General features: G+C 41.2%; 1 protein-coding gene across 2 annotated transcripts in view; it reads left to right on the top strand.

Moving 5' to 3' along the window:
* Positions 1–26,357, top strand: part of MAP3K20 (mitogen-activated protein kinase kinase kinase 20) — a 216,017-nt gene that overhangs the window by 143,661 nt on the left and 45,999 nt on the right. The window contains exons 11-12 of one of the 2 annotated variants that reach the window (XM_083154791.1): positions 1,960–2,095; positions 19,653–20,523. In XM_083154791.1, the coding sequence (XP_083010917.1) occupies positions 1,960–2,095; positions 19,653–19,982 (466 nt within the window). In that variant the 3' untranslated portion in view covers positions 19,983–20,523. Of the gene's footprint in view, positions 1–1,959; positions 2,096–19,652; positions 20,524–26,357 lie in introns of those variants that run through there. The other variant, XM_083154790.1, reaches the window with a different exon arrangement.

The raw sequence follows: 26,357 nt of genomic DNA, 5'->3' as shown, positions 1-26,357 counted from the left end.
GCATTGTATTTGTTATTGCATTAAAAGCTCGGAGCATAATGGGCAGCAAGGATTCACTAAAAGTTCTGTAGTATGTGATCGGGAGGCCATCTGGCCCTGGACTTTTCCCTGATGGCGTGCGCTTAATCGCCTCATTCAGTTCCTCTTGAGTGAAGGGCCTATCTAGGTGGTTCGCCTCAGCCTCTGAGATCTTTGGAAAGGCCGAATTCCTGAGGTAGGTCAGGAGTGTGTCATCGGTTATTTGACTGGAAGCATCAGGAGAGCCATCCATCAGATTATAGAGTTTTGAGTAGTAGGTCTGGAATGCCTTCGCAATGTCAGATGTCAGGTGGCATTTCTGTCCACTGTCATCTACAACCTCTTGTATATGCATGGAGGCCCTTTGCGCCCTCAGTGCTTTTGCCAGCATTTTACTAGGTTTGTTGCCCCACTGGAAAAAGCGTCTTCTACATTTAGTGTAGTCCATTTTAATCTTATCTGACATGAGTTTGTTAAGGGCGTGTCTAGTTTCAGTTAGTTCTTGGAGTACTTCACGCGATTGGGAGGATTTGTGTTTGGTTTCTAGATTATGGATTGTTTGCAACAATCTTTTTTTTTGTTCCTCTTTTTGTTTTTTAACATATGTGCCGAGTTGGATTAGTTTCCCTCTAACGACACATTTATGTGCTTCCCACAGTGTAACAGGTGAGATGTCAGTAGTGTCGTTAAGCTTGATATATTCAAGAATGCATTGTTTTAATTGATCAGTGCAGTAGGGGTCTTGAAGAAGAAGTTCATTTAGTCGCCATGTGCGAAACGTGGGTTGGTTTTGAGATAACTTCAGGGTAAGGGAGACTGGTGCATGGTCTGACCACGTGATATGTCCGATGTCTACATTAACCAACATATGTAGGTGCTGGTGATCTATTAAAAGGTAGTCTATTCTAGTGTAGGTGTCATGAGGATGTGAGTAGAAGGTGTAGTCACGATCCGTTGGGTGGCGCAACCTCCAAGTGTCGACAAGTTGGTGTTCATGGGCACAATGGGATTTTTTAATGCATTAATCAAAAAGATTCTTGAAGACACACCATGGAGGTGTACATTATAAAACCTAACTTGTTCTACCAGTTAGTGAAGTCCAGGGCAAAAAAATCCAATGTTCTGATAAGTAGCATTCCGAGGTTGCTAAATGCTTACGTCAATGGGATAATCTCATCCAACCAGATGAACTCTTAACATATTACATCTGCAATAGATTGGCATGTTCTGCCAAGGACTGACTCACTTTATCAGTGAACTTCAACATGATGGGTTAAATGACTCGGTGGTTTCTGACCAAAAATCAGTCAGGATTGTTGAGTTAATGCATTTTAACAGGTTCAATTTACTCGATTTCCCAATGTAATGCCAATCATTAATTCCAACTTGGATTGTCAGAATGGGGATTCGGGTCTGATTGTGCGACTTGGATTGGGAGAATGGGGTCCATAGATTTATGGCCCACTTACACATAGGCTACAAGAATTAATTTTAACCAGTTCCCACCCATTAGGAAGGGTCCACAACTACAATTTACCAATATAGGGAGAAGAGTTATATTTGTAAGAGACAAAATCACTTTTTTTTTTATAATTAAATTTTATTGGAGCAGAAACAATGAATATAAATGTGTAAGGCATAGACATGAATTAAGCATATCAAATGTTACATGGGATAATATGACATAATCCATCCCATTACAATATGCCGAGTTACATATGGTTCACCTTTTAAATATCCCTATTCAAACACTTTCTTCAGTGCTTTTGACAGACTGAACAATAACCGTTTACAGATAGCACCAATATGGTAATACTAATTGTTCACAGAATGGGGTGCAATAAATGTTTACATAAAAATGAATCCAATAAAATCTTTTCAGGTTTATTTAAAGTATTAAAAATTTTCAAATGTAATATTGATCTGACTCTATCTGTGCAGATGTGAAATTGAAGAAACACTGGAGAGGCTGAAAAAACTGGAGCGAGACTTGAGCTATAAGGAACAAGAATTAAAGGAACGAGAGAAGCGTCTAAAAATCTGGGAGAAAAAGCTGACAGAACAGTCGCACACCCCGGTAAGTAGATTTTTTTCCTAATATTCCCTTTAATTAATTTGTATATGATTAAGACAAGCATGGACAATCTGCACCTCTACTGTGTTTTATTTACGTATGCTATGCCACCTGTAGACATTAATACCATGGCTAAAAGAAATGCAGCGAGTGCTGCGTCTATCAAGCCTTTGCTTCCTGTGCAACATTAGTGCTTTTGGATCTTCTTACTGACCTGGAGGGGTGAAATAAGGGGAGGAGTCAGCAATAGGAAATGTTGGTTACTCAGCATACTGAGCGCAATCAGTGTTGGACTTAAGCCTGTGCAAATAAGTAGGAGGGATTATTCTTGATAGCACATTACTTTTGAAAGACTACCAATAAAGGATGGAAAAAAAAATCATGAGAGATGGGGATTGGGGGAAACTTCCACATTCACCCTCCGTTGATCACCCACTTAACACAAGTGGTAAATGTACTAAGGGGGGTATGCAATCTCAGCCTAGTTTTTAGCCAGGCAAACAAAAATGGCAAAGATTTGCCTATCAGTAGTCAATCACAGGTGTTCTCACCTGTTTTTTAGTACATTTTCGCCAATGCCATTTCACTTTTGATTTGGTGAATCGGCATGGATGTAAAAAGAGGTGGAAAAAATGGATGTAAAAACAGGCGAAAACGGACACAAATTCGCCAAAACCATGTGCATTTGCGACAGTTTCATCAATTTACGCAGTATTCGCCAATGAAAACTCAGCACAGGGAGTGGGGTTTATTCAATGCGGCCGGGGGAAAGGGGGGTTAAACGGCAGGGATCGTCGAAAACAAGCGATCCTCGCTGTTTAACCCCTGCGCCGGCCACTCATCCTATTCAACGCGCTGGGGAAATCCTCGCTGGACAGCGAGGATTCCCCCAAACAGCGAAGCTCGCAGCTAATGCAGGGAGCCCGCTGTATTTAGCCACGAGCCTCGCTGTTTTAGCGGCCGCTCCCCCTCGCTCCAAAAACCTATCGAGGTGAAAACGGCGTGTGCAGGGGGTCAGTTGAATACTGACCCTGCGAGCTGTGACAGCGAGCAGGCAGCCCTGCTTGCTGTCACAGCTCGCAGAAAGCATTGAATACACCCCATAGACTAGGGCGAGTCAAATTCTCCATAAAAACAGGCGAAAAAAAAGTGACAGTTTTTCACTTAGAAAAAAATGTATCCAGGATTGAATCCCCCCTAAGACTTCCAAAAATGGTGATGTGCCAATAGCAACCGATGAAATTCTGTCTTATCATGTTTCTATCGCATCCCACGAAATGATAGACAGAATCTGATTCGTTGCTATGCAACACCACCTCTTTTCATTTTTATTAGCGTTAGTAAATATGCCGTAGCAAAGGCTAAAAGACTATTTAAGGGGAAATCCTGGGTGAAGATGATCGAATATGACCGCCAAACATCAATCATGCCTTCTCTGATTGGTAACTCCCGACCAATAAGGCTTCAGCTATGAGATCTTTCGATAAGAATGCAACATTTCCGCATGTGCTCTTACTGAGTGACGGTACTAATGACAAAACAAACCGGTTGGATGAATAACTATTGTTATTCCGATCTCTTTACTTAAGATATATATTGTAAATTATAGCCGTAATATGTATTGGAATCATTCATCACTATATAATAAATGCATGTACAGTATTTCCTCATGTTGTGAGTGGATTGTACTCACTGTTATATCCTCAATAATGGCTGTTTGTGCATGGCTTTATTAATATACAAATTTGTATGAAGTATTCGTTAATTCACCAGAAACAGGTCAGTGAGATGCTGGAAGTCTTATTCATTTTACAAATTATTGGAAAGAACTAAGGGGGTTATTCAGACCTGATCGATGCTGTGTGAAAGATCAGATGGCCGCACCATCACCGCCTTCACCATCGAATGGATTTTCCAGTGTGCATAGTCTATGCGTAACCCTGACCCTTCCACAACTCTGCGACAGAGACAAGCCAATCAGGGCTGGAGCTGATGTCACAGACCCTCGCTGAAAACACCTGAGCATACTGGCGTTTTTCCTTGACACTCCTCAAAAATTAACGATTACCACCCACAAACGGCAACTTCCTGTCAATGAAAATGCAGCCGGGTTGCCAATAAACATAATCGCTGATTTTTGTCGCTGTTTGATGTCAACAACAGATTATGGTAATTCCATAATCGAACACTGTGATTTTGCACAACAGCGATCAGCTCTGAATAATCCCCTCTATTTGAACAATACCTGGGGAAACTTTATTGAATGTGACATTCTTTAACGTGCCTGGATATTTCCAGTGCATTCAGTGCACATGAGGCACACATTTGCTCTGTCATTCCTATGACAGGAAGACCATGGTTCCCAGTCCTATAGAGAAAACATCCCTAGGCTGTCAAATGCTGCTAAAGGTCATTGATGCTGGGGCACTAATATGCAATATGGCTCTTCCCAGAACCCCATGGGCTGTGAAAGAGGGGCTGATTAACTTAATTAGGACATCTGGAATGACATTATTGACCCTGATATACACTTTGATATACTGTATAGGCATCCATAAGTGCCATATTGCACCTTGTTTTAGCAAAAGCATCAAATAACTACAGAAATGTCAGATAAAGCTAAATGAATAAAAAAAAAACTCCACTAAATAAAAAATAGTACTTCATTTTATTCTTCTTAATAGGTAGTAGTCCATACTGGAAATAAAATATTTCTGTAAAGAAATGATACTACTTTTGATAAAATTTTCTACTTAAACACTTTTTATTCTAGCTGCTTAGGAACCCCTCCTTCAAGCTTAGTCTTAACAGGTTATTAGGTACAATGCAAGGCAGCCTTCTCCACAAACTCCCCTAATGGCAAGAGAAGGAATACAAGATATATGTAGGCAATTGCGGGGTGGCGCCCTGAGTATTAAAAAGTCCTTTAGACACTTCTATTAGTGTCACTAATAATACGTGACACAGAAGTCCATATCGTTGGTTTTCTCTTTATTAAAAGTATTTTTTCAGTTGAATAAAAATGTTCAAGATGTTTTTTTGTTGTACATTCATTAAAATGTGTTGCTTCACCCAACGCGTTTCGTCCTCTGAGGGACTTCTTCAGGGGTTAGAACATTCAGAGAATTTGAATTTGGTACTATGTTTCTTCTAATTGGATCACACTATTTGATGTACAGGAAATATTTCAATAGCCATAATAGGTTTAAAAGTGGAGGAACTTGGTCCCCTCCAAGGGCATAAGGATTTTAGAATATCAGTATGTGGATTCTTCCCCTTTTAAAAGAGAGGGGGGGGGGGGGGCAGCAGTCCTGTCCTTAAGTATTCACAGGAAAAAAACAGCTTTTTAGTGGGCCCAATGGAGTCACCTGCTTAACGCTTTGAGTGCCAACGTTACTGATAGAGATCCTTAAAATATCCACTAAAGATTTTCAGTTTTTGGGCACAATATTTAACTAAACTTCAATGAATTGACTGGGCTGGATTTGTATTTATTTGTACTAAAAGAACAGTCGCTGTGAGCGGCGCTGCCATTTTTAGCTGATATTTTGAGGATCCCTCACAGCAACGTTGGCACTCAAAGGGTTAAGTAATTCAACAATCCAGACAATCTTTATAAAATCACCTCATAGCCAGGACAATGTCGACCAAGATTGCATCAATACTGCATGGGACGGAAGGTAAAATTTTTGAAGGGATATTATATTTTTGCCTACATTAATAGCTGATTCTTCTTGAACACTGAAGAACTGTAACAATAATTCAGACGCAACTGGGTGCACGCCAATCAGTCAGGAATAAGGAGTTTATTTATGAAACCCGGCATTTCTGAGAGTGTCTATGCCCGATATTTTAAAGGGCAATGCTCTTAGTATCCAAGTTCCGCTAGTCAAAGCATTGCCCTATTAAATATCAGGCATAAAAATGCCCAGAATCCCAACGCTACATTAATAAACCCCAAAGTGTCTTGGCACTGAAGGATTCCCGTAACTTAAATTACAATAAATGTATGAAAACTTTTGTTTTTACGTAACCGATGACATTTCACCAGTTCTATATCTTCTTATAATGATTTGAAATGTAGCAGCAATATTAAAGATCATGGCTTTTGAGCAATGCCTCAGGCAGTTTAGTTTTCTCTTAGGTTTCCGTCCATATGTTCTTTGTGTTTTTCTGTCCATATATGTTCAGAAAGCTACAGAGGCATACTAGTAGTGGCCTAGTGCTAGAGGCCTCAAATATCTTCATATTTAGCATTATCCTGGTACTTCTGTACAACGATACTGTAACCTGACTAATGTAATACTGAGCTGCAGCTGTTCTCTATAAAACATATGTATAGTGCAGGCAGCTGTGTAAGAACAAGCGCTTACTGGTGTATTTGTCCTGCCTTAACTGCTCTTTGCTCAATGAAACGACTATAAACAGAGCTTTAAATAGGATTTTTGGATTTGCGTGTCAAGAATGACGTCGATCCACTTACATCTTGGTTGGAGTGAATGGCTTTGTACAAGCTGGCCACACTGTGTGCTTGGAAATAAAGCAGATATATTCCTATATTCAGGCCTGGCTGCATTTACCAGGCCTCCCCTGCCCTGTCTTACAACTTGTGAAAGTGGCTGCTGTCACTATTAGCTAGGGATGTACAGTTCGGTGTTGACTATGTTCTTCCTGCCAAGTTTGAATCTGAAAACGAGGCAGAATGTTATCTAGCAGGTATACGCAGTGGCGGCTCCAGAGGAGGGGCTACAGCACAGTTCAAAATTTAAATAGGGGAGCCACAGCAACTGCCACCAACTGCCATTCCAAACTGACTCACTCGCTATTTTAAACTATGCTAGTCTAGTTCAAGTCAAATTGAACTGCACTACCCAAAAACGCAAATTTGTTCTAGCCCTATATTTGGTCTAAGAGATCCATCTGAAATGAGACAGATTTCTACACATGCTTTACTCTAAATAGTCAACAATTCCGTCTACACTAGCCTACAGTATGTGGTAGATTCAATTGCAGTCTGATCCATACCGACAGGCATTTGTCAGAATGGATCCGACAATACCTATTCAATCCGAACAAATCCGACTGCCGGATTTGAGTCAAATCCTACTGTCGTGAGCTTCTTTTGCCCCTGTTTCCAACAAAAGCAAGCGGATTGGCGGCTATTCCACCAATCCACGTGGTTTCCAACAGGTCGGAGTATTTCGACCTTTTAGAAAAAAATGTAAAGAATTTGAATAGGTGAATCCTGTATTAGATTTAAAAAAGTAGGAAAACCGCAGTTACCAAATATAATTTAATATATCCCTATGTGTAGAGATAAGATATATTGCAATCAGACACTGGAGGCATAGGAGTCAAATTACTGATTCAGGTTGTCACCCAGTACTCATTGTCAAAAATCTTTATCTGTATATCCCACTTGAGATCTATTTATCCTGTTGGAAAAAAGTGTTTTTCCATATTCATAAAGAACTTAAGTAAGTGGATACACTACTTTCAAATTCTAAACCCATCTTCAATGATTTAGATAACATAACCCCTGATGAAGTCATTTATGATGAAACACGTCAGGTATCATTGTATCTTGGAAGAATTGGATTATGGAATCCCTGTCTGATTGACTAATACATTTTATATGATTTTAATTGTTTTTGTCTACCCTTAAATTGTGTAATAAGGTGGTGGACGATACTTAGCGCACACTATATCTTATCTCTATCTATGTACTTCATCCTCTACTAACCGGGAGGATTTATAGAGTGCTGCTACAGTTTTAAGCGCAAACACAGGTCTACCCCCCATTTGTTCTATATCCCTATGTATGCCAAGTTTCGGTCAAGTTCCGTCCTCTCACCCACAAGTGCAGATGCTCTGAATCACCAGTAATTGCTCATTTTTTTTATGCTCAGTGTATGCATGGCGCGCAAAATCTCAAGATCCGTCCGTAGAACGGACTTGAGTGCAACTCTGAATCCCGCCCTAATCTGTGTTTGCAACACAAATCAATGTCAACAGTTACTCTGACATACGGTTCAATAATCCCTGTTACACCCTTGCCACCAAACAGCAAGCAGAACCCATGTAAATGGAATATTGTTTAGAAATGGTGCAAGGGGTTTATTTAAATTACTATTATTTAGTTCCCGACCCCTGATCCCTGCCTATCAATGCAGTGTTCTTATTGATCGCTTTCTTAATATAACATCACGGATCTCATATATGGCATACACCCACCCCAGGAAATATTTTATACAGAAGAAAAAAACAAAACTAAAAAGTTCTCAAAACTAACGATTACTGATGAACAGAATTATTTTTTATTTGTCTACTTTATCATCAATAGCAGATGCACCAAGGCAGAACATTGGGCATCTCTGATAATCAATTTGTAGAAGCGGAATGGAGATGCCGCTGCAGTAACATTAGACCTTATATTACCAAGAATGGAGTTTTTGTTTTTCCGTGCTTTTATGAATGTTTCTCGTTCAATAGAAAAAAACACCTTTGGGATCGGAGTTGCCTGATCAATCAAACTAATAAAATATAAATAATAAGCAGTTAGGACTGGACCTTTAATAGATTTTGTTATAGTGCAAGCTGGTGTGATCAAGGACGACATTTATTGGGATATTATCACTGTGTAATGTTCTGCCAAGGGAATGGTCTCAGGAACTTTTACAAGAGAACTGCAAATTAATTGGCTGACCTGCCAGGCAGCTGGTAGTGATGTGTGACCTCTGTATCCACTGCTAGATCCTTGAAAGAAGGCAAGTCACATTGTGTTCCTAGCTGGCGGGAATAAATAGGGATGTACTTACAAGAAGCTTCAACACATCACAGGATGAAACTGTTGAGTGTTCAAAAATGGACTAGATTCCAATTAAGCGGTGCAAACCCTTTTTGGGCATATAATGACCCTGTAGGAGATGCAGCCAGCACAATAACTGTGTTCTAAGTACAATAAACAATTGCAGTTTATCTGTGATATTCCCCAGCAGGCTAAAAACTGACAGCATGTTTCTGATTTATTTCTTGTTGGTCCCATTCATAAAGAGCCTAGGAAAAGTTTTAGCTGTTTTTTTTCCTTTGCTCTTCTAGTTTGTTTCTTTATGCGAGTGAAAGTAGGAAGACAGATTGAGCAGGATTCTTATAGTTTAATATTATATCATTTAGGCCGAGGGCAATAATCATTATAGCTTTGTATGATTTTAATACTTCTCTGTCGCTCATTAAAACAGGATCCGGTGACCACTCTTTTTCTTACCCGTGTCCATCTAGTGGTTGATCAAAGCTGACAATCATTGGCAGGTTTGCCCAAAAGTTTTAAGCAGGAGTGTAATCAGAAATTTGTGGGCCCTGGGCAACATTTTGAAGGGGCTCCTGTCCCAGTGCTTATAGAGAGACCCCTATTCGCATCAGCTGTTATTGTTTTCCCCATAGCAGTGCCCTAGTTTATTTTTGTAACAGTAATTCTGCCTTAGTGAATCGTTTGTACCATAGTAGTGCCCTAGTTTATTTTATGACCCATAGTGGTGCCCTTGTTCATATTATGTCACATTGTAGTGCTGCCAGTACACATTATGCAACATAGTACCCACTATTCATAATATGACATGCAGTGACCCAAGTATATATAATGCTACACTAAAGTGCCTCCACTTCATATTATGCCACATTGCAGGGCTACCCCCTGTTTATATTTATGTCACAATATAGTGCCTCCACTTCATATTATGCCACATTGCAGGGCTACCCCCTGTTTATATTTATGTCACAATATAGTGCCTCCACTTCATATTGTGCTAAATCGCACTGCTGACCCCAGTTCATATTATGTCACAGTACAGTGCCTACACTATATCATGCCACATTACAGTGCTCCAGTTCATATTATTTAACATTATAATGCCCTCCAGTTCATTTTATACAACATTACAATGAGTAGGTCTAGAGCAGGGCTGGGCAACACCGGCCCTCCAGATGTTGATGAACTACACATCCCAGCATGCCTTGCATCAGTTTCAGCATGGCCACATAGCAAAACTAATGCAAAGCATCCTGGGATGTGTAGTTCATCAACATCTGGAGGGCCGGTGTTGCCCAGCCCTGGTCTAGATTCATAACTAGATTTATTTGTAGGCCCCAAGGCCAATGTTTGTAAGTGCCCCTATGTACCTCCCAGTGGTTAAAAATGTAACTATGATAGTGAATGTTAGAACTTTTTAGCTCTAGACCCACCCATTGGTTCTGACATGTTTGTTTTTTGCATTGATAATGTGTCAGCGCAGGATACTGTTTACTGTCGATGTTTATAAACAGATAAAAAATGAGTATACAGCGGTGAAAGTATAAAGGGACAGGTAAGAATTGAGTTACTGTATTTAAAATGATGCACCAGCTTGGATAAATTATCAGTATATGATAGAATATATGAATATAATATAATGAATATATGAATATATTGCCAAGTTATAGTGTTAACAGGTCAATATTCAGAAAATGTATATAAATCTCATTAAATGACTAATCTGCAAATAGTTGCCATACAAAAGAATGAAGGACATTTGCAAATAAGAAGGTGGGTCAAATCTATAGGTCAATAAATTTAGCACAAAAAGGGGAAAATACATTAAATGCAAATAGAAAAAGGTAAGGTTCTCAATAAGTAGGAAAGTGCAGAAAAAGGTGTAGGAATTGGGGAATTACTGCTACATTATAGACGTAAAAATATTCCTGGCCATGCCAACCAGCCAGCCTGCAAGAGACCTGACCATGTGTGTGCCAGGGGAAAGAAGATGTATACCTTGGTAGTATTATGTCATCATATCCAGGTCATTATGGTGAGGAAGGGTCAACCTGGTTTAGGTGTGGCAGGTCAGCGACCCTGGTCCTTATCGGGGTATTTCCTGCATGTATGAAAGGGGGACCTGGGCTACCCTACCCAGGTTACATTTATAAGAACACAGGGAAATGGCCTGATCCTGACTAGGATTGCTTAACCAGGTTACAAAACCTGGATAGACCCATTTCATGGCAATACATATTTTAGGTAGCCCCAGGTCCCTGCCTTTTGTGTGATGGTGACCGGTTTATCAGGCAGATGACGGAAGTTGTGGCTGCACACATGTCTTATGTTGGTCTTAATCATTGGTGATGTTTACTTATGGTCTGCCCTTGGGTTACTGGCAGGTTTGACATCCAATAGGAAGTCACTGCCAGTCACCCAGGGCAGTTCCATTGGGGGGTGTTCCCTCCCTTTGGGCTGCCTCTTTGGCTTCTAAGGGCTGCAGCTGAAGCAGCCCATAGAAGCTGGGAGTATGCTCCTGTGCAGTACGGAGATCGATACGGCACATACGCTGGTCCTGGTGCCTGTCATCTGTACAGGAACCGCGGTGGGCTGGAGGGCAGTGGGTGATCAGCGTTGGGGGTGCCAGCATCGTGGCCAGTGGCAGCCCCTCTCCTACAATCAGGTAGGAGCCGCCACTGGCCTTAATGCTAATAAATTAGAGTACAACAGTGATTCAATTAAAGCCCCATACACGTTACACGTCACGCACTGCGGCCAATCTAGTATAAGATATCGTTTGCTGTCGGGAAATTGAGTGTACACACTGAACAATATCGGTAAATTATATTGTTCAGTAACGTCACCGAGACCCACTGAACATGAGGGTCGTAAGCTATATAGCCAAATTGAACTTCACATTCAGCCGAGAGGAGGGTTTGTAAGCGTAAATTTTTAATGACATTGAGCATACACACTGGGGGAGATTTTAAAAGATATCGCTCAAAAGCACCTTTCTGAGCGACATCTTTTAAAATATCCTCTAACAGTGGTGGTAATTGTGCACCCCCCTCCTCCAGCCCGACCCAAGTTCACAATATCAATCATGGTAGTGGGTGACAGGGAGGGGCAGGGGGAGGCACAGTGCGTCAGGGAAAAACAGTGGGTGACAGGGGCAGCAGTGGGCTACCAATGGTAGTTCCGCCTCTGTCCTCTAGTGTGTATGAGGCTTAAGATTGACATTTACCAGGATGAAGCCCTTCCCTCCAGTCAGATAATTTTCCATTGAGGAGCAGATTTACTGTGCAGCACCTACCAGGGGTGCCTACCCAAACTATAATGCACACATACAATCAAACAGCATGGCTACTTTCCAATTTAGTACAGTATATTAGATTTTATTCAATGTACTGAACACATCTACCTACAGTATATGCTTTTCTGTGCTATGAGCTCAGTTTCCTGAAGCGTTCTAGTTAGACTTTTCGCTTAGTAAAATAATCTGACAGATCTGGTAATTTTGGTGGTATGAGGCCATACAAAGCTGCATGTAACGAAATTCTCCGGGCAGCTGTGGTGGGAACGCGTGATTAGAATCAGATGCTTGATTACAGCTCTCCGACATAATGAAATAATTAGAGGAAGATATGTACAGGGACATTGTGCTTCTCCTACAAGTATAATATAATAAATGGCAATGGATTGTTACCGATTGTAGGGATTTTTTTTTAATTGTTTTGAAATTTTCAGTACTTTACCGTTCCCAGTTGTAATCAATGTGGATGGTAAAGTGTCCTGAAGCGAGGGGACATGGTACACTAATTGTGCATGCGCACATTGACACCCCCAAAAATTTGAAACCCGCATGCCGATCTTTTCATATGTCTACATTTGCTGCATCTAACTTTTGCTTGTGTTGACAGTCTGCCAGTGCCGATTTGTGCTTGTTAACCTATTGGTGTCAACCTAGATATTAACAACCTAGACATTGTCAACTAATGTACCACAACTAGCAAAATCAGCAGCACTACAACTAGTTTTATAAAAGGGACCCGTCGGCAGTGGGCATGGGGGTCAGTCAGCTGACTACATAGTCATAGAGGGTTAATGGAAAAAAAACAAGTAGAGTTCTGAATAGGTGTGAGTCCGTGGCTCATTGGTTTTGAGCTGTGGGTCTCAAACTTTATACTTAGGAACTCAAAAAAGTTCAGGTTTCCAGGTCGCCTGTGGAACTTTGAAATGTGACAGTTTGTCATACACCTGTGCCGAACCAAGTTTGGGAACCACTAGTCTAGAGCAGGGGTTTGAGGATGAGGATAGAGAGTTGTAGCTAAGCAATTAGCATATTCTCTCCTGATTGGCTTTCTCGTGTCAATGGAGAGAAGATGAACTTTATTTATTGCGCTTGAAAAATCATTGTGTGTTCTGTTACAGATGTGTCCATATACACATATCTTCAGATCATGTCAAATGTCCACATTTAGCACCACACATTTCACAAATTAGCCACAGCAAGACACTATTCCTAAGCACCTACTGTATTACACTATAGGCGGATTCAGACTTGATTGCAAAGCAATTTTTGGTACTTGTTTCCTAGCACGGCGCCCGCGATTTTGATTGTATTGATCTCGGCCACAAAAATCGCGTCCATCGCATGCCAACCAAATCGCATACAATGTGATTGACGCAATTTTTACATTGGAATCAATGTAAAATGGTCCCTGAGACCCAATTTTACATTGATTTCAATGTAAAAAGCCCCAAAACCCCCCATTTTCATTGCAAGCCCCCCCCCCCTGATGGCTGAAATGGCCCCACTATTGACGCCAACCCAAAGCGTGGTGAGCGCAGCAAGCCCGCGAGGGGCGGCGGTACGCGTCCTGCGACCTTTTCATACCCCCACTATCCACGTTGGCATGGAGTTGATTTTATAAAGTGTGGCGAGCGCAGCGAGCCCGAAGCATTGCGAGTGCAGCGAGCCCCCGAGGGGACGCGCATAACTTCACAGGTATACGCGTCCCCTCGCGGGGCTCGCCACGCTTCGGGCTCGGTGGCTCGCTGCGCTCGCCACACTTTATGAAATCAACTCCACGCCGATGTGGATAGTGGGGGTATGAAAAGGTCGGAGGGCGCGTACCGCCGCCCCTCGCGGGCTCGCTGCGCTCGCCACGCTTCGGGTTGGCGCCAATAGTGGGGTGGCGTTAACAATGGGGGGGCATTAACCATAGTTAATACCCATGAGGGGGCATATACAATGAGAAATTGGCCATATTGGCCCTTTTTCCATTGTTCCCTATGTAAAATCGTGTTGATCGCGTCGATCGCATCGCATGCCATTATAATGGCATGCGACAGACGCGATCAACGCGATTTTAACTTTAAAACTCATTTAACATTGTTCTCTATGGGAAAATCGCGTTGGTCGCATCGCGGCCCATTATAATGGATCGCGATGGACGCGATCAACACGATTTTCTCTTTACCGGCAATTAAAGCTGGTAATTGACAGAAAATCGCGTCCATCGCGTCGATCGCATGCCTTAAGTACCTTAACTTAAGGCATGCAATCAACCCCGACGGGTGCCGTGCTAGGAAACAAGTACCCAATTTTTTTTTTCTCAAATGGACAAAACCATATGGCATTACAGGTGGAGCAAAGGTATCATGCGGTGCAACATGGTTTTGTCCATTAGAGGAAAAAAAATTGCTTTATGATCAACTCTGAAGCAGGCCCTATAAGCGAATTTAGATGAAAAATTAAGGAAAAACTGAACAGCATGGGACTCCCGCGCCATGTGGTGCAAGAAAGATATGTGTATGAGAACATTTATACATTAATACACATATGACTAGATGCTCAGCACAATGTTTATAGTGATCGCTAAACCTGTCAACAAAATAGTATTCCCAACATCAGATTTAGGAAGTTTGGGAACAATTATTTTGGGCGAGATTCACCAATAATCCCCGGTGCACATCTCCGGCATTCGCATAGTTAATAATCGCATATGCAGTAACAAAAGCGATGCCCGGCGATGTGCACCGGGTCCCCCCCTCCCTGCCGGAACCCTTACACAGCTGTAAGGTCTCCGGTTCCTCCTCCCTGCACTCAGAAGTGGTGCAGGCAGGAGGAAATCACTGGTCCGGGCAGCACAGCAGGAGGCTGCCCAGACACAGGTGAGGGGGGTGCGTCGCAGATCGGCGGGGGACGTGAAGGGAAGCCCATAGGCTTCCATGGGGTTACGCCAAATAGGAACTGGCGTAACCCCCCGCAGTGAAGCCCCAGCAATGGGGCTTTGCTGCATATGAAAATGCGGTAAAAACCCAGAAAACTGGGTTTTTACGGAATTTTTAGCTTGCTGAATCTCGCCCACTGTATCATTTCTTGGGCACAAATGTTCATTAATGGTTGTGCACAGCTCGCCTGAGTAGCATGGAGGCAAGTTGGAGTTTGGTGCACCACCTTAAATATGTATATATACAAAGGCTATAAGCCAGTATCCAGTTCGGCCATGGTAATTTACCATGACTAATGGATTCGCCAGGCACTGCTAATTAACTCTGATAGCCAGCACTTATAGAAGATTATGCTTTGGTGCAAAGCATTATTCATGATAGCATATGGGATTCAGATACTTATCCCGCATCCCAAATGGAAACTTTTTTTCTTCCGTAAATTAAAAAAAATAATAATTATGTTAGATAGCCCAAACATTCCCCCCCCCCCCCCCCCCCACCCCCCAGGATAAAATGATCGCAACTAATAGGATACCTCCATATAAATTTTTGGTTTGTACCCCCTCCCCCACAGACCCATATATCCACACTTATTCAACAGGAACATGTGAATAGTCATGGGGCACAAAGTTGTTTTGTGTCTTACTTTAAGTTACTCATTTGTATGTGTTTGTTTTTTTAACCGCTGAATTTTTTTTTCTGTTACCACCAAATTGTGCAGTGCTGGTATTTTGGCATCACAAACCTATGGCTTTATCGCATCAACTATGTTGAACAAAGGGTGAAATTTAATAAGATGAGAGATTCAGAAAGTGAGAGATTTGGTAAGAAATCTCCTGGTTTTTTTTAAAGCGGCAATCCTTTATACTGCAAAACCAGATTGATTTTGAAGTGTAAATGATTGCCGCTGGAGATTTCTTACCAAATCTCTCACTTTCTGAATCTCTCATCCGATTACATTTCTCCCATAGTGTCTCTAAGGCAGTTCTTGGACAAAAGTTATTAAGGTTGCTTCATTCACGCAGCATCATTTTAACACGCACGCGTAATCTCCAAAAAGGCTTTTTGCTTATGGAACTGTGCACAGGGCCAGTTGCTTATTTAGCCATAAGAATTTTGAAATAAATGTTATAATCATCAGAATAAATATAGTTTTAATATGCAAATGTTTTTTTTCACATATTGTTAAAATGACCTCTTTATTAAATGTTCCTAGTTATTGCTTGTCTTGCATGAGTTAATTGCATGCTGTTTATTGTATTCACGTATAACCAATAAACATGGCTCTAACTTGTCTTGATGCTGCTTTAGTGCCCTAGACACTGTACCACACTATATACCGTACTATTGTTTTATGCATGCATCATCAGTCTTGATATTTGTGGTTCAAATACACTGAATTAAAAGTACATTTGTAAATGTATTTTCAAATGTATATTACTTTATAGTAAATAAATATTTATTTTTACTTACTTGTGACTTCTAAATTGATTTTTAAACCAAATTATGTATAAAACCTTCATATTAATTGTGCTAGTAGGTCAGTTCCAGAAAGTTAATATATCTGTACTTCTTGTGGATTATGGAAACATTAGTTGTGAATTGAAATACAGAACAAAACTCTGTGGATATCTAGTTGGCATTGTCCGTAACACATACACTCAGTGGCCACTCTGTTAGGTCCACCTACATTTTAATGCAAATATCTAATCAGCCAATCATGTGGCAAAAACTCAGTGCATGAAAGTCCTTTGGGCATGGTCAAGAGGTACAGTTCTTGTTCATACCAAATATGACAATAGGAAATGGGATCTACGTCACTTTGACCGTGGTATAAATGAGCATCTCAAAAACTGCTGATCCCCAACAGTCTACAGAGTTTAAGGTGTGCAAATCTAAAAAGGAAAGGACCCAGAGACCAGCAGTTCTGTGGGCAAAAATTAGAGAGATCATCAGAGAATGGCCAGATTGGCTCACGTTGGCCGGAAGGTTGCCAAGTGACTCAAACAATGCGTTACAACAATGAAAAGCAGAAGATCATCGCTGGACAAATAGCACGCCAAACATCAAAGCAGATGTTTGAGAAGATCAGAAGACCATTGTGGGGTAGGCTCCTGTCAACTAAGAACTGGAAACTAAGGCTACATTGGTTACAGGTCATCAAAACTGGACAATTGAAGATTGGAAATTTGTTGCCTGGCATGATGAAATTTGCAGTTGCTTAAATACCACAGCTTCCCTGTATATTGTTAGTGTCCATGTGTATCCATTTATTGCTACAGTCTACCCATTTTTTTGATGGCTACTGGGCTAGTCCTGCAATGCGAGACATGACACAGCAGGATAGCAATGTCATGTCACAAAGCACATATCTCAAGCTGCTTCAACAAACTTGACAATGAGTCTAGTCAACGAGTTTAGTGTAATCCCATGGCCTCCAGAGTCTACAGATCTCGAATCCAATTGAGGGCACCTTTGGGATGTAGTGGATTTGAACATGTGCTGCCTTTATGTGCAGCCACCAAATCTGTGATCCTTTTGTGCCACCATGCAACAGAATCTTTGCCACCAATAATTCAGGATGCTCTGTAGGCAAAGTGAGGCCCTGCCTAGTATCGGTAACGTGTACCTAACAAATTGTCCACTGAGTGTTTGTCATCAGTACAATCGCAAGTGGGCAGATTCATCAAAAATATAATGTCAGTATTAGCAATGCTGGAACCATCCTGAAATAAGCACACAGTTACTGGCGAGGCTGATCTCTGATATGTGGAGGCTTAGATATATGAAGCAGGAAGTTAGGAAGTAACATTGTAATCTGACACCCCAAAATCCCAAATGTTATCCTTCTGGGGTGTGATGGGATATTCTGAATGTCTCCTGTTGGTTACATACTTGTGGATTTACTTGCTATTCTACTGCATAAAACATCTTCACTTAGCTGAAATCTGGCTTTAGAAGGAGGAAGTACTGTGTATACTATGTCAGAGTTTCACAAACTCCAAATTTACAGTTCATATTTTAAGGATATCCATGCTTGAGTCCAGACAACTAAATCAAATTGACTGTGGTGCTTATTAAGTCACCTTTGGTCAAGCATGTATATCCTTAAAACCTGGTTGGGTGACCTGGAAAATGTGAACTGTGTGGGGTCCTGAGGACAGAGTTTGAGAACCACTGCATCAGCTAATCCCACCCTCCCAGTATAGTATTGGCTAGGAGAGAAGGAGGCCAGCCTATTTGTAATTTCATTGAGGCCATTAGATTCACGTGGCATGCACAACAATTTTGCCTATCTAAGCCCATATTCCACCTGTCTACACCTTATCTCCACCGTTTCCTATATATTCTGCTCCATACCATCTATATACAATAATTCAGCCTTCGTTAAGCTTGCCGTTGACTGTCTAGTATGCAAATAGTAAGTCATTAATAAGTAAATGCACAAAACAATGATGTGTTAAATGCCACTCATGCATCCCAACTGCCTTACAACCAGGCCTATGTGTGGCTTTCCATAATAAACAGAAAAGTGGTGATGATATTAGCATACAACTCTATTCCCAATTTGTCAAACCTCCATCAGAGTTTCCATAATAAATTAGTACCGGTTGTGACAACAACATAAAAACAGTGCGAGTTCCATGGGAGGGTCTTCTACTAATATACAGCTGTACTACTCTAGTCTAGATAAGATAAACCACCAATGTTAGAAACCAAATTATGGACGTCTCATATCTAAGATGTCACACTTTCGTACTAGTTGTCATTTTAAAGCGGCAATCTTTTACAGGGCAAGTCCAACTTGGTTTTGCCCTGTAAATGACTGCCGTGTAAGGTGACCAGTATATGAAACAAATTAATTTTGTGCATGTACACATAATGTACATACAGTACACAAAGTGTATTAAATGTATTCTATAAAATGACCTGCAAGTGTCTTAGTTGTATATGAAACATAAATGCATGTGTTTAAAATTAAGTCGCATCCTCAAAATATATATTTAGTATATGCAATTAATCCAAAAAATCCAAAATACTTCTGGTCCAGGCATTTTAGATATGAGACTCAACCCGTAACAATATTTTGCACCACTTGAAGTTAAATGGCACTTTTTTAATAGATTTGATTTACACATTAACACATGCTGTAGTACCTGTTCATACAATCCAATCAATGGCTAGCATCCTCAGACCTTACAAAATAATAGCCTACCAAAGAAACAAGAAATATTTGAAGACCACATAATGCTATTATTATCGTACTTCCTGCTTTTCTTTAATATTTCTGATCAAAGCTTTTCTTTTTTTTTTTTCCGATATTATTTCACTAATGATACAAATACCTTCCACCGAGATGCACAATCAAACATCCGTTTGGACGTCTGATCAAATCTTACTTACCTTCTGTGTTTTAATTTACTAATGGTTTTACTTTCCATTTACTGCCAACTGTAATTCAGTTTTTATGGAACCTTTGATTTAAATTGATTCTAACTTTCCCTTTTTGCCTCTGTCCTTTCCTCCATTTAATAGCTTTTCTTTCCTGTTGCTGCGAGACTCTCTCAGAAGTCTTTCTTTGAATCTAAAACAGAGGAGTCCAACAGTGCTGAGATGTCCTGTCAGATCACAGCCACCAGTAACGGGGAGGTAGATGGCATGAACAAAAGCCTGCAGGCCATGATGAAGGGATTCGGGAACATGTTCGACATGGACGTTGCAGGACCCATCCAGCATTCTGGAATGCAAATTAACATGCAAGCCAGGCAGAATTCCACCAAAACCACATCAGTCCGGAAGGGGAAGAAAATTAACATGGCGGTGGGCTTCAATGATTTTGGTTGGTCAGATGACAGCAGTGAATGAAATCCCTATTGAAAGAAATGATGTCGTACATTATTTTTGGAACTTTCGATGTGTGAACCACGAGGTCAATGTTTTTGTTTTTCTTCCTTTTGTGAAAACCCGCTTCACTATACTCATTTTTTAGGACAGTTTTATGTACGTTATTGTTCTGTTCATAATGTTGTTGCATTTGCTTCCGTATGGTGTATAACTTGAAAGATTTCATTTCACACAGTTTGTATTATTGTTCTGTGATACCCGATTTCAGAGGTTTTTTGCATTATGGTCTTTATTGTATAGTTTTATTCATACTATGCCTGGCAGACACCCCTGTGATCTGTACTGTTTAAATATCAAGCTTGTGTGTAGTATTTTTGGACAATAGTTTTTTTTTGTTGTTGTTGCTTAATAGAATTTTTTATTTATTATATTAGACATTGGCTTTACTAACACTTGCATTGAGGGTTTTCATTATTGCTTGGTATGGTCACAAACGGGATGCGGTCATTTGGTCTACTGCATTATGGTCGACAGTCATTAGGTCGAATCCATTAGGTCGACATGCTAAAAGGTCGACATGACTCTAGGTCGACATGGGAAAAGGTCGACATGATTCTAGTTCGAAAGGTCATTAGTTCGGCAGGTCATTAGTTCGACAAGGTCATTAGTTCGACATTGTCTATGTCGACATTCACAAGGTCGACATGGAGTTTTTCACTGTTTTTTGAGCCAACATGTGCCGACAGGCGGTATTTCATGCCCTACCATCCACTAGGGCGTGGTGGAAGAATAAAATAGTGTGCCGAGCGTAGCGAGGCACCGTGCCCGACGCATAGCGAGCGCAGCGAGCGATGCGAGGGGATGCAGTGCACTTTAAACTGTGTCCATGTCGACTGTGTTGACATTCAGGTAAAAAAACAGTGAAAAACCCCATGTCGACCTTGTGAATGTCGACATAGACAATGTCGAACTAATGACCTTGTCGAACTAATGACCTTTCGAACTAATGACCTTTCGACCTAGAATCATGTCGACCTTTTCCCATGTCGACCTAGAGTCATGTCGACCTTTTAGCATGTCGACCTAATGGATTCGACCTAATGACTTTCGACCATAATGCAATAGACCAAATGATCCCAACCCGTCACAAACAATATAAGTATCTGCAATGAAAAGACAATGCAAGACAATTTTTATCTTACCATTTTTGTAGGGTTCTGTGTTGCCAAAATACAATTACACTGATATAGCTGGGGAAACTAACCGCCTGTGAATTGTAAATATATTCTCTAAGATTTTCTTCAAATAAGCCATATAATATGAAGCTAAACAATGTAGGGATCCATAATATATTGGATGCCAGTATCAGTATGCAGTGTCTTATACGTATTTACAGAATGAATGGGTCCACAGTTACTGCGCTGTTGTCCAACTAGTTACAATGAAAAAAGGTCTACAGCTTTGATGGACAACTTGATATAATTCAATCTAATATTAAAAAGTGCCATATACTCTTGGATTCTCACTTAATGCAAAATAATTTCACATGTACTTCCACATGTACTCAGATCGCCCAATGAAAGGCCTCTTCACATGCCCCTCAGATCTCCCTATATGCCGCTCAGACCGACCCTCATGCCTCTCAGATCTACTTGAATTGCCCTCAGACCTCCTTGCATGCCCCTCAGACCTCCTTGCATGCCCCTCAGACCTCCTTACATGCCTCTCAGACCTCCTTACATGCCTCTCAGATCTCTGACATGCCCCTCAGACCTCTTACATGCCCTCATACTTCTTTACATGCCCCTCAGACCTCTTACAAGCCCTCAGACTTCTTTACATGCCCCTCAGATCTCTTACATGACCTTCAGACCTACCCTCATGCCCCTCAGATCTACTCCCATTGCCCTCAGACCTCCATACATGCCCCTTAGACCTTTTACATGCCCTTCAGACTTCCTGAATTGGCCTTAAACTTCTTTACATGACCCCAGACATCACCGCATGCCTTAAATCAACCTTCAAAATTGACCACATGCCCCTCATGTCCCCTTCTTATGTCCCTTACACATACCTCCCAATGTGACCCTCTCCAGGAGGGACAAAATGCTTTATTCCGGGACTTACCTCTTAATGTATGATTACCTTCACCTGTGTTGAAACACCTTTCTTATCATTGAACTTGTTTAATACAGGTGATAGCAATCATACATTAAGAGGGAAGTCCAGGAGCAGAGCATTGTGTCCCTCCTGGAATGGGTCATGTTGGGAGGTATGCTTACATTCCCATCATACTTCCTCACATGCCTCTCAGATCCTCCCATGTACCCCTCACATGTCCCTCAGACATCTTTGAACACTACTGAAACCTTCCGCCCTCTCTGTATAATGTGCCAAATTTTTTTTTATCTGCCTTATTTTGTTGCCCTCATATCCATATGTGATTAAATTTAATTGGTAAACATTTTTTACTCACTCCTTTTTATTCCTTCACTATGCTCTTTGACTAGCATTTCATAATCTCTGTTGATGTTTTCCCCCTTTACTGTATGTCTGTTATGCATCTCTCCTACTTATTCTTTAAGCTTGTACCCTCTTGTTTCCTGACTTTTTCATAGCTCAGTGGGGGCTTATGCTACTGAGCCTGCAGCGGAAGGAGGAATAGGAGCCTGTACCCCTCCTCTGATATGGTCTTTTACCTCCCCACAGAATGCAGGGGAAGTCACCTCATTCAGAAGACGGCATCTCCAATTAGCCTAATTTTGGCTTTATAACAAAGCAGAGAGTAAGGGTTTTTTTCAGAACTGATCGCTGGCCTGCAATTTTGGCGGGTGATTATCGATCAACTGCACATGCATATGTATCTTAGGGCGGGATGTTGTAACATCCGCGCCCATTATCGCCGGACATCGCATTTTTAATAACGGCATATGCTATAACATATGCCGTTATTCATGCAAGGGACAGCTCTTGCGGTAAGAGCTGTCCCTTGCGATGCGGTGCCGGCGCTGGACTTCCGGGTCTGTGACCCGGGAGTCCATCTGCGCATGCGCAGACCCCGGCGCCGGCCGCAGGGCACGCTGGGAGGGATCCGTGACGGATCCCTCAAACAGCGCTGCGGTAAGAAGCCCATAGGCTTCTGCAGGGATTCGCCAGCTTTAGCTGGCGATTCCCTCCGCAGCGCTGACACTGCGGAGGCGCCATATAGCATATAGAAATGCGGTAGAAACCCCGAAAACGGGGTTTTTACCGCATTTCTGCTATATAGCATCCCGCCCTTAGTGCGCATACTTGAGGCCATTCAGAGCAAAAATCCTGCAACTTTTCTTATTGCTAGCCATTTGCGAATTGATTGACAGGAAGCCGGTGTTTGGGGGTGGTGACCAGATGTTTACTGGGAGGGTCAGGGAAAATGCAGATGTGCCCAGGTTTTTTCAGGGAGGGTGTGTGACTCTGCTCCGGCCTCGATCGGCTTCGAAGGCTGAGTAGGTCCTAGGCTACGCATAGACCCCACACACTGGAAATATCATTCAATGGTGAGTGAGTTGCAACTGGATTTGCAGTTAATCGCCAATCGGTGTGATGTGCGCAAGTCTTTTGCAGCTTTGCACAGGGTGGGATTTCTCTCTGGCCAGTTAGCGGGCTATCTGATCGCAGGGCCCTAGAAATCATCAGAGAAACTGGCCTGAATACCCCCTAAGTCAGATCAGGATCAACCGGATGGGGCTGCAGGCTCAATAGGCCGCGGGCGGCTCTCAGACTGCCTGAAAGTGTATTGATCATCTACCAGACCCAATAGCCCATTAATGCTAGTCTGTTGGACAAAATACTGGCCATCAGTAGCCACAACGTGCGTGATCTTAGTAGACAGATATGCATGGGTTAAGTAGATGTATTATGTTTATATGTTTTCCTGAAGAACGCAACGTGCTGATACTGTATTCAAGAAGCTTAGCTTTATGCGTCTGTTGTGATGACATGTATATATATACACGAGCCCCCACGGTGCGACTCACTCTGCACTCATTTCAACCATTAACAAATAATTAGCAGTTGTAGCTTTGGTGAAATGACGGAAAAAGATGATAAAAAGTTGCTCTAACTGCTGGTATGCTTGTAATGTCCCAGATACTAGCATGGGGTGTACTTTATAGTGTTACTGATAATTGAGCTTATTAACTGGTTAATAATATTAGTTGACAATCTAATATTGGATTTGTTGACTCTTGAGGATGACAGACTAATGGAGGTGCAGATTGGATAGGCTACTGTGCTGAGTATCATTATCCAATGTCCATTGCACCCTTAAAGATCCTTGTTCTGTTTTCATTCAGCTACTCCATCCTGTTGTGCTTTAAAAATGGTAACATTTCCTGATGTACGGTATTATCATGGATCTATATATTTGCTTTTATTTCCAAGGAGATAGTCAATTAGCTGCAGTGATTTTCATAAGCTAATTGGACCCCTTCCCCTGGTACTGTATATTCAATTGCTCCCGTTGCTGGCAGTCATGGGGGGGTTCAAGTTCGCAAGGCAGGCAAATTAATTTCCTATTAGCCCTGTTTTTGTGCAAAAAGACAAAGGTCTGGGAACGTATCCCTGAAACCACAGTTTTTTTGTTTTTTTTTAACCATAAAAATTATCAGGGCCAATTAAATATGCCCTCAATGGTAAACTATGACTACATTTATTTTGTAAATGAAAGATGATCTCAAAATTGGAAATATTTATGAAAATGGCACTTTTAAATATAATGAAATCTAATTTGATGTTAGAATTCATCTGTTAAAAAAATAATGAATGATTGGATTGTATTTATTGTTTTTCTCCTCCACTGTGTGATTGTTATTGCAGTTTCTTTAACTTTTGTCATTAAAACATGATTTTTATGTCATCAAGTGAACATTCTTAAAAAGCTATAAAACTTTAAATAAAATAAAATAAACTTGGAGTTGTAATTTATGTACTGTATGTGTTTTTGGTAATTTTTGTGTAACCCATTTCCACTAAAATCATTTGATCTCTTACTGTATGTATGATGTTTAATATCATATTGCACATGTTTGTCTTTTAGAATTATATAGTACTAGTAAAGAGACCCAGGTCTTCCGGGTTATGCACCGTTCCTCCCCCATTCCAACGACGACCCTGCTCTTTAACATTTTCCACCCAATAACCACCGCCCCACCTCTGCTCAGTCCTGTGCCTCCACCCCCTCTCCACTGATCTGTGACAAGCACACGCTCCCATCCTGATTAGTTGTTATGTCCTCTTCTCCACTCTTTAGAAGTTTTGTGTGACTTCCACAAGTCAGACAAAGAGGTGCTTGAGATAGCTCCACACATTCAAGAATATGTGTCAATAATAGTATGGGACCTACTTTATGTATGACCGGGCGAATTCAGGATATATTGCTTGTTTTTCTCACCCATTCAATTGTCTGCCAAAAGTCATAGATGCATTTGTATCATCTCGATTAGATTACTGCAATGTCCTCTACCTAGGGCTCCCAGCAAAAGAATTGCACCGATTACATCTGGTACAAAACACAGCTTCCAGGCTGTTAACCAACCAGCCCCGTTCTAGCCACATAACTCCCATTCTCTACTTCCTTCACTGGTTGCCCATAAAATGACGAATCATTTTCAAGATTAACTTGCTGAGTTTCTAAACCCTACATGACCAAGGCCCAAGGTACTTGACGCAGCTTCTGATGTCCAAACCAAGTACTGCGATCTATAGATGAAGGACTTTTATCAGTACCCAGAATCTCCAATAATTCATCTGGGGTTAAGCTTTAAACCATATGGCTCGGGCTCTATGGAACTCGCTTCCCCACACAGTTCGAGAGACCTCCACTCTAGAATCCTTCAAAAACAGACTCAAGACTTTCCTATTGACTCAATCATTTCCATAATTCCTTTAAGTATAGTTTATGAAAAGCTTTTCTGTACTTTATTGTTTCTGTACTGAATAACATTAATCTGTTAAGCACTTTGAGTTCTGTTGGAGAAAGAGTGCTATATAAATAATATTATTATTATTATTATTTGTCTGTTTTCTAGCGTTAACACATAGAGGATGTGTCCTATGTGTTAACAGGTAGAGCAAACCTAAAACATGCAATTTATTGCGTATTTCTTTTCAGGTCAGACCTACAAAGAAATACCTTTTAAGTGCAGCTTGGGGGCTGCACTTGGCGGCGGGTTATTGAATAACCCTATTACCCTGCTGTAAACCCTTGGCTAATTGAACCCTCCCCTACTGTATGTCAGCTTCATAACTCACCATTGAATTGAGTTTCCAGCGAGAATTATGGACAAAATTATACAATTTGAGATGGAAAAGTAGTGTAATGGGTTTTGTTAAACATTTATATTGTGACACGTCATG

The sequence above is a fragment of the Crinia signifera genome, chromosome 7 (genome assembly GCF_055691185.1).
Source record: "Crinia signifera chromosome 7, ASM5569118v1, whole genome shotgun sequence".
NCBI classification, from domain to species: Eukaryota; Metazoa; Chordata; class Amphibia; order Anura; family Myobatrachidae; genus Crinia; species Crinia signifera.
Note: the sequence above shows the minus strand (reverse complement) of the source record. Positions and strands in the feature narration are given on the sequence as shown.